At 39.5% G+C, this 13,933-nt stretch overlaps 1 protein-coding gene across 2 annotated transcripts; it reads right to left on the reverse strand.

Annotated features, from left to right (window-relative positions):
- Nucleotides 1–1,539: 1,539 nt before the first annotated feature.
- Nucleotides 1,540–13,874, reverse strand: LOC115754007 (N-alpha-acetyltransferase 35, NatC auxiliary subunit). 2 transcript variants are annotated; one of them, XM_030692899.2, is made up of 16 exons: nucleotides 13,671–13,874; nucleotides 12,241–12,308; nucleotides 11,938–12,093; nucleotides 10,042–10,209; nucleotides 9,135–9,282; nucleotides 8,193–8,272; nucleotides 7,590–7,859; nucleotides 7,375–7,518; nucleotides 6,271–6,405; nucleotides 5,115–5,213; nucleotides 4,358–4,414; nucleotides 3,195–3,399; nucleotides 2,890–3,008; nucleotides 2,689–2,757; nucleotides 2,367–2,465; nucleotides 1,540–1,957 (listed from the first exon to the last, which is right to left on the reverse strand). In XM_030692899.2, exons 1-16 carry the CDS (start codon nucleotides 13,792–13,794, stop codon nucleotides 1,718–1,720), a joined length of 2,181 nt encoding a protein of 726 aa, XP_030548759.1. In that variant the 5' UTR covers nucleotides 13,795–13,874; the 3' UTR covers nucleotides 1,540–1,717. The 2 variants fall into 2 exon arrangements, with proteins under 2 accessions (XP_030548759.1, XP_048132997.1); XM_048277040.1 differs by having other exon boundaries at nucleotides 11,938–12,068; nucleotides 13,671–13,743.
- Nucleotides 13,875–13,933: the final 59 nt, after the last annotated feature.

A 13,933-nucleotide genomic window follows, 5' to 3' on the forward strand; every position in this document is an offset into this window, starting at 1 on the left:
AAATGAATGATTTGAAATATACATTCCTAAAAGTGATAGCTTGTATCGCTTACAAAAACGAATGAACAAAAAAAAAATTTCATCATCCACAAAAGTATTTAGATCAAATAATAATATTTTATATTAATTAATTATTTCTAGTTATATAAGTAATCATTTTCAAAGAAATATTTCTCAATTTATTTATTTTCTCACGAAATAAACTGAGCCTAAATACATTTCTATCGTCTCTGAAATTAGGAAGAACGTGGCTTTTCAAATTCAACAGAGAGTTGCAGTCGCAAATGATGGGTTGGTCATCCTTGTCAAAGATGGGTTTCTTCCATTTGGCTTGACTGTCTGTCTTAATTAATGGGAAATAAAAGATTTATATTGTAATTAAACTTCTTTTTATATGATTAAATAGCCGAGGAGGCAGATCTTCTCCGAGCTTTATCATGGGAATTCCATACTCATTGCAAAATGTCATGTTTGAGCTATTGCAACAATCCAGAGAGTCTCGATCCCAGAGTCATCCGATGATGACAGAAGAGTTTTGAATAGGATCTTATGCGTAGAGGAAAAGTTCAAAAGATGAAGATGAAATTTGATGACATGGACCTTTGATGATGGGACGAGAAAGGGTCAGGAGTCAAGTTTAGGAGAAATTTAGGAGAATTTTTTTGTCCTATCGAACTCGAATCTTTTGGGTCTGAAAATCCGGAATACCAAAGACAACCTATGGATGTTGTTGGCATTTTGACCGCACCGAAACACATTCTTTGCTGACGCATCAAATGACTAGAATCAATAGATCCCAAAACAAACTCTAATGGACGGAAGTTGTTTGATTTGGCGTTCTCTGGTAGCGGATTCCGAGGGAGAACAGATGCCCCTTTTCTCAAAGTCCATGATCTGTCCCCATTGAAAAGTTCAGCTGCTAGAGGAGGCGTCATTGTGGGACATGCAACTTGACACATGCTTAAGTTTGGACAAATAACCAATGAGCCCAACAACCTAGTTCGAACGGTTCGGCGAAGTTACATGTTTCCTTGCTTCTTTTCCAACAAGCATAAAAGAAAACCCAACCCGAACCAAACTGGAGCGAATCGGTTCAATCCGCTTCCTTTATTTGGGCTCAATGCATGCGCACAAGAACGTTAAGTCATGCTCCCTTGGTTAATTTATGGAGCATCTAGCAATTCTCACAGTAACATGACCTGTTGTTTTCAACAGGAACCACAATACTGGCTTCTTTAGACAAAACCTTCCCTCTCCTATTTTGATGTGAGAGCATTCCTTCCTCTCTGCCATTCGATATATCGATCACGACGTCGCAACTTTTCAATTTGACAAGAGAAGTTGGCAAATCTTGTAAGTTTTTCCATCACATATATCACGAGATCGTAAAATAAGCGATTGCGAAAAGTTACAAACTTGACGTACTCCAGCACTTGACTAAGGAAAAGAGAGAAAAAAGAAAGAGCAGTAATCATGCCATTTCGAGTATTGAGGATAATAAACGTAGAAAGACCCCTACTTCTTCATGTGTCTTCTTTCTTAAAAAGAATAGACATAATTTTCATATCAATGCTTTACTTATTACCTTTTCCATTAAAGGTCAATTACAATGATTATTCCATGAAAATTGTAACACTCATTACAAAATTGCAGCTACAATTCTCTTAGATGCAACATAGCACCAAAATTTTGTAGAGGCCATGACTTTGTTGATGCTTTAAGACCTCTTGACTACAGCAGTGGCAAAATAGGGATGGTGGCTGAAATCGAAAGAAACCTTGAGTGACGAGTCGAGGCTTCCTAGCCGGCAAAGAACAGTGAGAGCAATGCTGTTATGTTCGGCAACCTGCTCTATTCTCCGCAATTCGGACTGCCTCTCGGGATCGTTGGGAAAACTGTTCTTGACCTCCTTCGCTATTCTCTGAGCATCCTTGAAGTAATTATACATCACAAGAGTCTGGAATACAGGGAAGTCTAAAGTCAATGGAAGATTGCGATGAGGTTGTTCTAAATAGAATTACCAGTAAGAACAAGCACCCAGAACTTTCATTTACGATTACTTTTTGCACTCTCTTAACTTTCAGAATTGCTATTTGTGCCATGAGATTCTACATGTGTCGATGCAATGGGGACATGATGCTTAATTAGTGGCAAAAAAACTCATTGTCCAAAATCAGTCTTATGATAAAACAGGCATATTCTAGAAGACAATGACAGTTGGCACTGTGACTTCCATATAAATAGGGTCACCACGAAACATGGTTAATCGCCTACTATTTGGCCGTGCACGCTGTCTGATATCTTGAAGGGAAGATTTAATGTTTTTTCTGCTGTTTGCTCCTAGACATAAATGTAGCAATACTCACAGAGAAGCGAGCATTCTTAGTGGATTCTTCGAATGACTGATATGAGATGTGATCAGGGACACCAGCCTTTTGGAGAAGTTCAAAATGCTGAATAAATCTCTGAGGCAAGGCAAAAAGAATCAACAATGAGTTAAAGTAAAAAAATACACGAACACAATTGATGGGAAATAAGCTCCATGATGGAGATATAACTTCCTGAAAGTATAATCTTCATAATCCATCCCTTACAACTGGTTTTTTTTTTTTTTTTTTGTGACTTTTGAAAGTACAACCTTGAGAAATGAAGGAAATAGAACGTTTAAGAATGGAAGCAAGGCCTAACCTCATGATCTGAATTAAAAGGGCTTGGACTCTGAGAGAGCATCCTTTCATTTTTCAAAGCAGCGAGCATCTGCAATGACAGAATCTTAAAATTGCGCATTTCTGAGAAGAATTTAAAGCTGAACAATCATTAGGAGGTTGGATGAGTTGTATCGCAAGCAAGTCAATCCGCGTTATTGGACTTCCTCTAGAAACAACTTACCATTGTTAGGCCTTCAGCTAGGCAAATATAAGACTGAAGAAACAAAACTGAAGCCGGAATCTGGAAATCCCTTGACATATCTTTAGTGGAACCCTTCTTCTTCTTTCCCTTTAATTTAGCTGGTTCGAACGAGGGCAGTACCAAAAAATGTCAGTGTCTAGCTGGCAATATTGTTAGGTCAGCAAATGATATAAGGAACGACTTTTCAAGACAATTACTCATAATTTGTTTCTTGGACAGGATTTAGTCAACAATCTAATTATGTTTAGACACACGAATGTTGTTACACGTTAGTAGCTTCTTACCAGTGGCATTGGTAAATGACATCTTGTGATGCATTCTCTCTGCAAGCTTGATCAAGACAACATAGATATACCAGTACACCATGCAATATTCACCGGGAGAATAGAGCTCCAACTCAAACCCCAACATGAGGAAACGAGAAGCTATCCAGAAAGTTTGCTCCTCCACCCATATGAGGATCTGTCTCAATATATCCCCCCGACCATTCTAGACAAGATAGAAGATTAGTATGACACAATGCTGGTAACATACTATATTAAATTTCTGTATAACCAGTTTCAGCAAATTCAATAGCTTCAATCCCTTTGCTAAATCTAGCATGGATTTGCTAATCCCTTAGTCCGATTCCCAGAAAAAAGATCACACTAGGAACCATTATTGAAAATGTATTACCAAAAACATTTCAATGTTGCACTGCCACTTCGTAACATGCGAAATCTAGGAGATGCTCGGAAGGTCGACAAATGAATGTTCCAGATGAAACTCTCTTGACGCTCTGGAAGTAGATGTAGTTTCAGCAAACTAAATAGTTTCAATACCTTTGCTAAATCTAGCATAGATTAGCTAATCTCATAGTCCGATTCCCAAAAAATAGACACACTAGGAACTTTTACTGAAAATGTATTACCAAAAACATTTCAATGTTGCACCGCCATTTAGCAACCAAGTAACATGCGGAATCTCGCAGAGATACTCAGAAGGTCAACTGATAAATGTTCTAGATGAAACTCTCTAGGATCTCTGGAAGTAGGTCTGACCATTGGTGTTCTCCAACAAATGGTAATGTGATGATAACCGTGATTTCTTCGAAGAAAGGTGACAGCTCAATTCACGACTGACTTCCTTGAATGTTGCTGTGCGAACACTTCAGGGAGATTGGGACTTGGATTTAGCACTATTTATTGTGTGATGGCCTTAGACAGATGTTCATTCTCATACAGAGAGAAGAAAAGTAATCTATCTTGTCCTGCCTCTATCTTTTCTGATCACTTTCAGTAAGAGAAATATAATTTTCATTAGAGAACAAAATTGCTTGTTCATGGCAGCAAATCAGTGCTACACCTTAAATTCTTGAAGTTGTCGCAGATACTAAAGGTCTTTTATGGACTAAATTTTGCATTACATGATCCAAATATGCTCTCATGGTCACATAGCAGCAGCATACCTGATCAGCTGAAATGCCAGACTCTTCTCCCATCTCCTGTCTAAGAGCCAGCTCCAACTGTTCAAAATGGCATACGCCAAAATTAATATGCCAACGATCAGTCACAGAGAGGGAGGGAGGGAGGGGGGGGGGGAGGAGCGGGAGCATCGGTAACTATGATAAACTTCTGGCATATTTTTTGAGGAAGACGAATAACCACTTGAGAACCAAAAGCAAAAACCTCATAACAGAGAAGTGGGCTGGTAATACAAGTCTAACGAGAGCTTGCTGCTAATAACTATCAAAGCTCATTTCATAAATTGACGTTACTTCTCACAGGGGATATGACACTATACTTGCAGCAAAAGGCTGAAGTACTTTTGACTTAAGAAATTTGAGCACAGGCAATAAAAACTTTATCCATAGAGATCAGTAAAGGAGAAAATTGAATTTAACTTGATGAAGTTGATATGTTCATGAGGGAAGGAAAAAGCGCGCCCAAACTTATCGAATACATGTATTATCATTTACCCTTCGGATCTCTCAATTCACCTCCAACCCTTCCCACAGCACCATCTCCTATCTCTAATTGCTTCCTTCCATTGATAAAACCTTAACATATTTCTTGATAGATCACCCAGATTTAAATTAAAAAAATGCATGTATCACAAGAAATCGATAACACAACAGGCATTGTGAAGTTTGGATCAGTTCCACAGTGAAATTGAAGATATCACCAGTTTGCAAAATGAGTTATTAAGAGATATGTGGCAGAAACCTGTATATGGATAACCCGCCAATCTTGTACGATTTTTCCAAGCTTCCGCCTTTGCCATGCAGCATTTGTACTAAGAATTTTTAGTAGGTTGATGACCAACTGCATTGTAATAACAACTTATCAAAGCCATGCTTTCAGCAAATGCCTTTTAAGGACACACAGAAGAAGACTGAAGAAAGGATCAATCAGCTTCTAAATCAGACATTTTTTTTCCTTTGGGCAAGAATTAGCTGTGGGCCAAGTAGCAGCCATTAGCTGCTGCTCGCTAGGTGGTGCTTGTTCTCTTTCTTTCTTTCTTTTTTATTTTTTTGGTGGTCGGTTGGTGCACAATTGGTGCCCTTATTGTGCACCTATGCACTCAACCACTCTATTTCCTTATCTTTCCCCCGTTTTCCCCATTTTGCCCTCACACTTTTCTCTCTCCCTCTCTCGAACGGACCAACAACAGAGTTCTTAGAGTCTTTGACTGTTCGATGAGCTACACCATTTTTCGGCCAGCCAATAGCACCTCCTCCGCCTTTTGTCGCCATGAACAGATTTGATGTGTAGTCGCTTCCAACAACGCCCTCCACAGAAGCCACCATAGCCCGTCGCCGTCTCTCCTGTCTTCTCTTCACCTGGGCCTTTGTACACTCTGCCATGGTCGGACTCTGTGACAGGGGCATCGAGCTCAATGGCGCAGACGAGGTCAACACAAATCTGGGGCCCACTCAGAGTCTGAGCTCCATGCCATGAGCTAAGCTCAAGCCTAGATCCGTGGTCGACGGTGAGGGCCATGGCGGAGAAGTGCTGCGACTGCAAGTGGGGGGTTTTGGGGAGGGGGGGGGAGAGAGAGAGAGAGTTTGGGGGAAAAATTAGGGCATAGGCTATTTTTCCACAAAATTATTATGTGGTTGGGTACCGGACTATATGATGCAAAACACCAATAAACGGGCTACAACTAGCAAGCAGCAGCTAATTCTTGCCCTTTTCCTTTAGAAATTTGTCTGAGTCATCATGAGTTTGAGTTGGTTCCTTGATTAGACTTTCGTTTTTTGCTCAGTCATTTAGTTGTCATGTGACTTTCTTGCAAATTGCTCTTGCATGCTTTGTTTTAAGGTACTCGTTAATAACTCCTATTCCTGATTTCCTTAAAGAAAAGCCGTTCAATCCTCACCTGTCCTAGATGAACCAAACATTCTCCATTCTGAATATCATGGTTTCTAACGATTTCAGGCAAGCCTGCAGCTTTAGCAATCACAGCAAAAATAGGATCCCTGCCATACAGCTTACCATCTTGAATCAGCAGCGTCTGTGAGCAAGTGAAAAGCTCTAATCAATATTTAGCGAAAAGAAAACCAGCACCAACAGCAAATTGTTTATTAAGAACAGAAAATTTATATCAGCAAATATGAGAACTGCCAGTTGTTAAAGGACAATATAAAGGTATAAAAACAACTAAGTTGTCAGATTGGCAACTGGCTAATGCTTCAGACATCTCATCACATTCTTACGACTCCATCAATCCTCCCTTACTTCTCCAATAAGGCGGAGAAACAGCCTTCAAAACATAGAAATCTACTCAAGATTGCCACTCAGAACTATGTATTTCCCGCTGAACGAGGATGCGAAGGAGCCATGCCTCATAGAAAATCAGTGGATATATATAATAACACTAGATCCTTTTATCATGTCACCTCATAACTTTTCAAATCTTTCTCACAGTTCAGATTCCTAAAATTATTCATTCAACCAAAAATTAGCAAGAGAAATCGTCAAGAATGACATCTCACTACGTTATAAATATCTATTTATTTTTGAAGTATCAAAAGTAAGGACTCTTCTTGGCTTTTTGTTAGCAAGAAAGCCACCATGTATCAGGTAAAATCTATAAAGCATTGTATAGCAGTAAAATGTTCTGCAAAGAAAGTAGTTACCTATATAACCTTTTTCCATGAAAAGAAACAAAGCCTTAACATAGCTGGAAGATAAGTTTACTCGGCATAACTACACCACTCTAAAGAAATGACATGGATAGCTCAACCTCTAATGGCCCTTCTTCATCTTTTCCCCTTGAAGCTACCGATAAACTGCATCTTTCTAAATAGGTCTCATTCCTATCAGCCGAGTCATGCAGGCAGTTACCTAGTTGTAGCAACATGCTTTCTTTCTCCCTAAGAAATCCTCATTACCGAAAAGGAGTTGTGAAGCACAAAGGAATCATAAGCAGAAACACTTCAAAGACATTTAACATCACAACCAATAGGGATTCAAAGACAACCTGGAGATGCGCTCTTGAAACCAAGTCGGGATGAGACTTCTGAAACTGGACCATGAACTGCAGTATACCTTCCAGGGAAGCATCCAACGAGAAGGAGCATATAATGTCTAGATCGTGAAGAAGTTTGACAAAATACTCAACAGCCTACCAACAACAGACAGTTGTTAATATAATAACTCCTTGATGTATTAATCTGAAATCCTTCAAATCCTCACCTCACTCCAGCTCAGAATTTTAATAGAACGTGGTGGTGTGGGGGCAGATAACCTAGTATTTATACTAGCATCGAATCCCACCGGCCGTCGACCTGAAGCCGTTGTTTTATCTTCCCCACAATTATGAGTTCCATAATCGTTAGACCGCAGTACTTCTGTAGATTTCCGGATGATTTCTAGTTCTGATAAGCAAGAGCTAATATGTTTTCGTGCCAACTGCAGACCCCTTCCTTGAGGTCGCTTTAGACACATAAGAACATGGTAGAAGTGCTGTGAAGCAGAAAAATGTGAGGATGTAAGCAGTAAGAATTAAGCCGAACGAATAATTTGAAAACAAGTTGAATGAGCAAAATCAGTGGATCATTTCTCCAAGTAAAATCGGAAGTACAGGCATATATCTTATCAGCAATTTACACTTATAAGCCCACTGAAATGCCATAATGGGAGGGTGATGGTATAATAATTTTGCATAAAGAAAATACAGAGAACTATTGAGACGCTAGACAATTATATAGATCTCTCATCACGAGTAGGAATCCGAGAGTAATATTTCTGTAAATCACCCCAAACCATAGAATTAGTCTGAAAAACACAGGGCAAGACCTTACGAAAGCGCAAGCGGCAGAGTATGGCTTTGCAGTAGCCTTCTTCCAGTGCAAGATTATTTTGTAATGGCTCCAGATCTGCATAAGAGCAACTAATGCAATCTAGGTAAATGCAGTTTCTGCTCAACAACACAAAAGCTTCAATGTTCGAGAATTCCCAGGAGAAAGCATCCCGTGATACCCCTACTTAAGACTAATAAATATAAGTCAAGCCTATAAGACTAATATCAAATTAATTCCAAATAAAGAGGCAAATAAAATAACTATTGGTGGCGCACAGAAGATTGGATAGCAATGGGACTTTCAAAAACAAAGACAAACAGAGGGGGCAGAGGGTGGAATGTCGCAAAAGATGAAACCGAAGACAACCTGAAGTTGCTTCCACAGCTAAAGTACCTAGATCCATAGGCAATTCGACCTTTAGCATCCCACTTGACCGTATTCACACCCTAACCTTTGTTTCACAATCAAATGCCAAGATTTATCTCTAGCACCAAGCTTTGCGAAGAAAATACAAAATCTTAAGGCTTCCAAAACCAGGCTTTGCGAAGAGAAATAACAAGGATAAGTGACACAGTCTCCTAAGAATAACAGCAGCCCTTGACAAGTGTTCTCACAACCCTGAAGATGGCACTCAGATGATGGACTAGTAACTGCCTCAAGGCTGACAAGGAAAGTCCCTCTCTCATTTAACCAATAATAAGATAATCTTCTTTCATAATGAGGGGCGAGTAATATCCACCTATCACATTATATTCAAGTTACACTGAATTGCCTGTACAATTGTTAACTTCAGGCTTATCTGCAGAGTCTCCAGTATCTCCTAACACCACAAGCTATTGACCATACAACTAAAGCGGCTACTTTGAAGTATGTAAATATGAAAATTCAGCACATGTATAAATAAGTATCAGGAAGTAAGAGCACCCTACTCACTGACCTTCTATAACTTTCCTTCCTGATGATGGAGCTTTACAAGCGCGCAATTGGCGAGCTATTGTTTCTTCAACAGCATTTAACATAGATAAGCACTTTTCATCTTCACCAATCAGAGGCAAGCCGTATGCCATAGTGAAAAGGTCCTCTTCCTACCACAAAAGAAAACAAAATACTTAGGTTTGGAACCAAATTTTGACTAGCCACGAAAACATAACATCAAATTTTCAATGATTCATGAATTAAGTAAAATTCTCAATGCCAGTTTATTTTATTAACTATTATACATCCAAGCACATCCCAAGTAATAACCAATTATATTAGTGAATCCATATACTAGTGTCACTGTTAGTGCAGAAATAAGCCTTAATTTCTTTTTTACTTGTCTACTCATTGCCAAAAAACAACAGGAATAGAAAGCTCAATTCTACCCACTTTATTTGTATATTAGATTAGATATAATAAAGAAAAATTAACTTGTGCAAACAAGGAAAGGAACATGTCGCAGAAAGACAAGTATTATGGCCATACCCATGCAAAACTATGCTAAGAAAACACTTGTAGTTTGAAAAGGATGCCTTGAGGTTTCACCCTAGAACAAATATGAATCAGTTCAAAAGGAAGAAAGGTTCAATGAAGGTAACAAAATGTTTGTCCAGGTGCAGAAGTTTCTGCATTTTGAGATCTAAGGGTGGTCAAAGGTAGGCAGATATGGGTGGTAAAAAGTAGGTAGGCCTCCCTGCATTTCAGAGAGGCTTTCTCAGCGACTTGCACATGGAACCTGCCGATCATAATAATTCCAACAGGCTCACTCTCTAAAATTAGATCTACAAGTAAAAGAAAAGAGATACAGTTGAGTAGTACTTATTTTTAGGTAAATAGAGGGACAAGGAGCCGCTTAAATACTTTACTTCATGTGTTCGTGCATCTGAGACAACCGATACAACGGCCTTGCATGTTGCACGTATAATTCTACTGTAAGAATGCAATAACGCATGTGATGATGTCCTTTCGGGTCTCAGAAGATAGATGCAAGAGAAGACCGTTTGTGCTAGTGAATGTCCCTTGTGCCATGTTGCCTGCCATAGAAGATAATAGTGTAAGAGCATGAAAAATACTGTACTGCGCATGGTACCTTCTTAATGCATGAATATAACATCAAACATGATGGCAAAGGAAGAGGATGTGCAACATAATTATACAGTTCGCTGAAAAACCACCAATGTGCTGCCAAAAAAAAAAAAAAGAACTCTGAATACAGAAAAGTTCAGCGTGACTTAAGAAGTAACATGCAATTATATTAACAGCAGCCGCTGGTCCATTTTTGAATACCTTGGAGATTTGAGACATATTATCAAGCAAATGATAAGATTATCTACATCAAGGTATTATATGATGTTAGGTAACTGTTCCTCAGATCAAGATATCCAGTTCAAATTGAGGAAAACAAGCATCTCCGCTCAGAATAAGAAAACCATAAAAGACGAACGGAAAGAGACAATAGTGTCCTAGAGACGACAGAGCTGAAAACCACAATGTTATGGCACTACGAGTACATGATGATCTCATAACCTTAACTATAGGAGAGCAACATTAACTTGTATATTTTCTTTTCCAATGATAATTGAGACTTCATTAAGGACGTACCAAGGGGGTACCGCCCCTATACAAAACAGCTTTTGGTAGAAGCCACCCATATACAAAATTATGCACAACAGACTGTTTCTAATATTTCAGACAAACTAGATGTATGAAATTGAAGTTTCCTGCTATACACAATGTGAAAAGTATACAATTAATTGTCCCTACATGAATCCCAAGAGCATTCAACTCCTTGAAATGCCCTTTTGTTCCTCTCTCTCTCCATGAGCCAAAAACAAGGAGTGAAAACATCTTAGTAATCTGTTTCTTTGAAAAACACGAATTGAAAGTCCCTCCAATCCCAAAGCTTGTGTCCCACCATCCCTGAGGTCACCCAACTTATTCCTAAAATTGCAAAAACTGTAGTCGAATCGATTGGGCAGCGACAGTGTAAAAATAGGTGATTCGCGCTCTCTTCTCCAGTCTTGCACAAAAAGCACCTATTAGCCAGTATTATCCTCTCTACTGAAAATTGTCCAAAGTAAGAGTATGTATATGTCCCCAACCAGCTTCCCAAGGAAAAAATAAATCTTCAATGGAACCTTCACTTTCCAAATAGATCTCCACGGAAGAGTGTGCTCTGTGGCAATTCCATTAGAAACGACTGGAATGCTAGCATCTCACATAAAAGGTTCCGGAGGTACAGCAATTCCACTGTAGCCAATCATCCTCACTCACATCTAACATTGCTCGACACAACAACTCAAAAAAATTGGAGAAAGCTTTGAGCTCCCAATCTTGAGCCTTACATAAGAAGTTAATCTCCCACAAACTTTCCCATCGTTAGTCTTCCAACAATCAGCCACCCTAGCTCCTGCTAATTCAGACACATCCGGGAATAACTCTTTGAAAGCAGTGTCACCACACCATATGGCATCCCACAACATAGTATTCCTACCATTCCCCACTCTTATAGGAAGTCCATTTCAGTTTGCTCATATTCTTTTTTACAGATGGCAGCAGAATACGCAAAATCAGAACTCTCAAGCAAGTCATCATGAGTAGAATTTAAAAAAACATAATCAATGATGAAGAGAAGGCTCAAAAGGAGAATATGTAAATTTATTTCGATGGTGTGGGAACATGTTAGTGAGGTTAGTAAAATGTTAAAAAGCTTCACCAATGCAGCTTAAGAAGACTGTTTTGGCAGGTTATACTGCAATCACCTCGCATGCTAAAAGATGATCCATGATATCAATTGTGCACTGGACATCCCCAGTTTTATCACAGCTGATAGGGACGGGAGCAGCACCATTTTCTATGGCTTCATCAACTGAATAGTATCTGGACACCATACCTGAATCCATTTTTGGGTCCATTATCTGCTTACATAACAAAATTAATTAATATGCTGGCACTATAATGAAAACAACCCTGACGGTGCCAAAATGAAGGTTTATTCCAAAGTGCACTCATTCATATAAGCAAATTCAATGACCACATAATAGATAATAAAAAGCAATCAATACCTCCAATGCTGACATGGCTGCAAAAAGATTGAAGTTATCACCATGAATGAGTTCGCCATCTGGAAGATCTGCAGCCCATTCAAATTAATTCAGGAAAGTTAAAAAAAATCTGAAGATAGGACATGAATGATAGCTAGATTCCATTTTTGAACCCAACACAGAATGCGTTAGTAGTCAACTAGAATCAGTTGCTTCATAAATTTAGTATCAAGAGTCTCAGTTCCGCAACAAAGGAAACGAAAAATACACCACCCAAAGAAAATAGTAAAAATTCGTTCTCAGTAATATATTCTCTACCAAAAACAATTGGAGCAAAACCTGCCTATGCTTTCCTGTTTCAAATTTAAAACTTTCCCAGCATTAAAACCGTCTTATCCACCAGCCCACTTTTTTGTTCTAATAAGTATGTTTATCTGACTTCATGAAGACTAAGCAAGCCGTTCTCCTTTTGTTTAAAAAAAAAAAGGATAAAAGAATTATACCATAAGGCACCAAGAGAATGCCAAGCCAACCCCCTCACAGAATTATTTGAAGATATTTTGATATGGAAAGGATGCATCCTCAAAATGCAGGCTATTATCTAAACGTAATGAACTTGTAGCCATCTACTGTTTACAAAAGAGACACCTATACACTCCAATCCATTTACACCAACTGAAAAATCAAACCGCATGCCTTTAACTGAAATGTCTTCTCTGGTGGAGGAAGTAAGAGATTCCCTCCCATTCAGGTTAACTCCCCCACTGAATTAGCTCTCATGCAACTACTACCAACACTAAGTACAAGACCACAGAAAGATTCGATAGTCGCCCTCATCAAGCATATCATAGACTAAAGAATCCACTCTCTATTTACTGCGTAGAAACATAATTCAGCTAAAAGCTCGATCCCACAAAGGACCATGTGCCTCTTAACAACGGAAAACAAGCATACATCGACAACTTCTAAATCTTCTCTTCCCCCATCAATTCAACAAACCAAAACTCCATCTTCCAGAATGCATCTTTCCATTGATGCTTACTCAACAGACCAACCTAACTCCGCAAACTCAAATAGCCATGAGCAATACTTCGACAATGCCCACACCACAGTAACTCAATCTAAGATGGAAAACTTGAAACCATGAGCCTTTTTTATCTTACAACCTGCTATCAGGACAACCATGTCAGCAAAGAATCGAGTGCCGAAATTCCCTTTTGCGCATGAATGAATCGCAAAGATTTCAGCGATAGCTAACACTCTTGGAGTTGACTAATTTTGACCTCTTTCTTCCGAGTCCAAAGTCATCAAACCGCACTAGCATCACTAACAGCCATACCCAATATAAAAAGCGTTGCCTTTCTACATCGTCACTACTTCTCAGATGTCATTGTTTCCGCGAGCATCGCAAGCAGGTACTAGGGCAAGGGATAGGGAACACGACGACCGACCTGTGCAGGCGGCCTCGAGGAGGGGCGACACGTCGGCCCAGACGGAGCCGTCGCCGGAGGGTATGGAGGAGGGCCTCGGGTCGTGGCGGTCCACGGCCGCTGCTTCCGCACGCTCTTCGTCCATGACGCGGCCGTTATTACTGCGGTCTCCTTCGAGACAGAGACAAAGAGGAGAGAGCCAGAATCGCTTCGATGCCTGGCCCGTGCTCGATCGTCACAGTGAAGCTGAGGAGATCTCAAGCTTGTGACCGATTCTGATTACC

This window comes from Rhodamnia argentea, chromosome 4 (genome assembly GCF_020921035.1).
Source record: "Rhodamnia argentea isolate NSW1041297 chromosome 4, ASM2092103v1, whole genome shotgun sequence".
In the NCBI taxonomy this organism is placed as follows: domain Eukaryota; kingdom Viridiplantae; phylum Streptophyta; class Magnoliopsida; order Myrtales; family Myrtaceae; genus Rhodamnia; species Rhodamnia argentea.

Bases quoted from the DNA above. Each gene is read 5' to 3' on its own strand.
- LOC115754007 (XM_030692899.2), bottom strand. From the start codon at position 13,794: ATGGACGAAGAGCGTGCGGAAGCAGCGGCCGTGGACCGCCACGACCCG. The intron at 9,283-10,041 runs GTAAAGTATTTA...CTTTTGTGGTAG, and splicing joins CAGATGCACGAACACATGAA to GAAGAGGACCTTTTCACTAT. The intron at 3,009-3,194 runs GTAAGAAGCTAC...CGTTCGAACCAG, and splicing joins GTCATTTACCAATGCCACTG to CTAAATTAAAGGGAAAGAAG.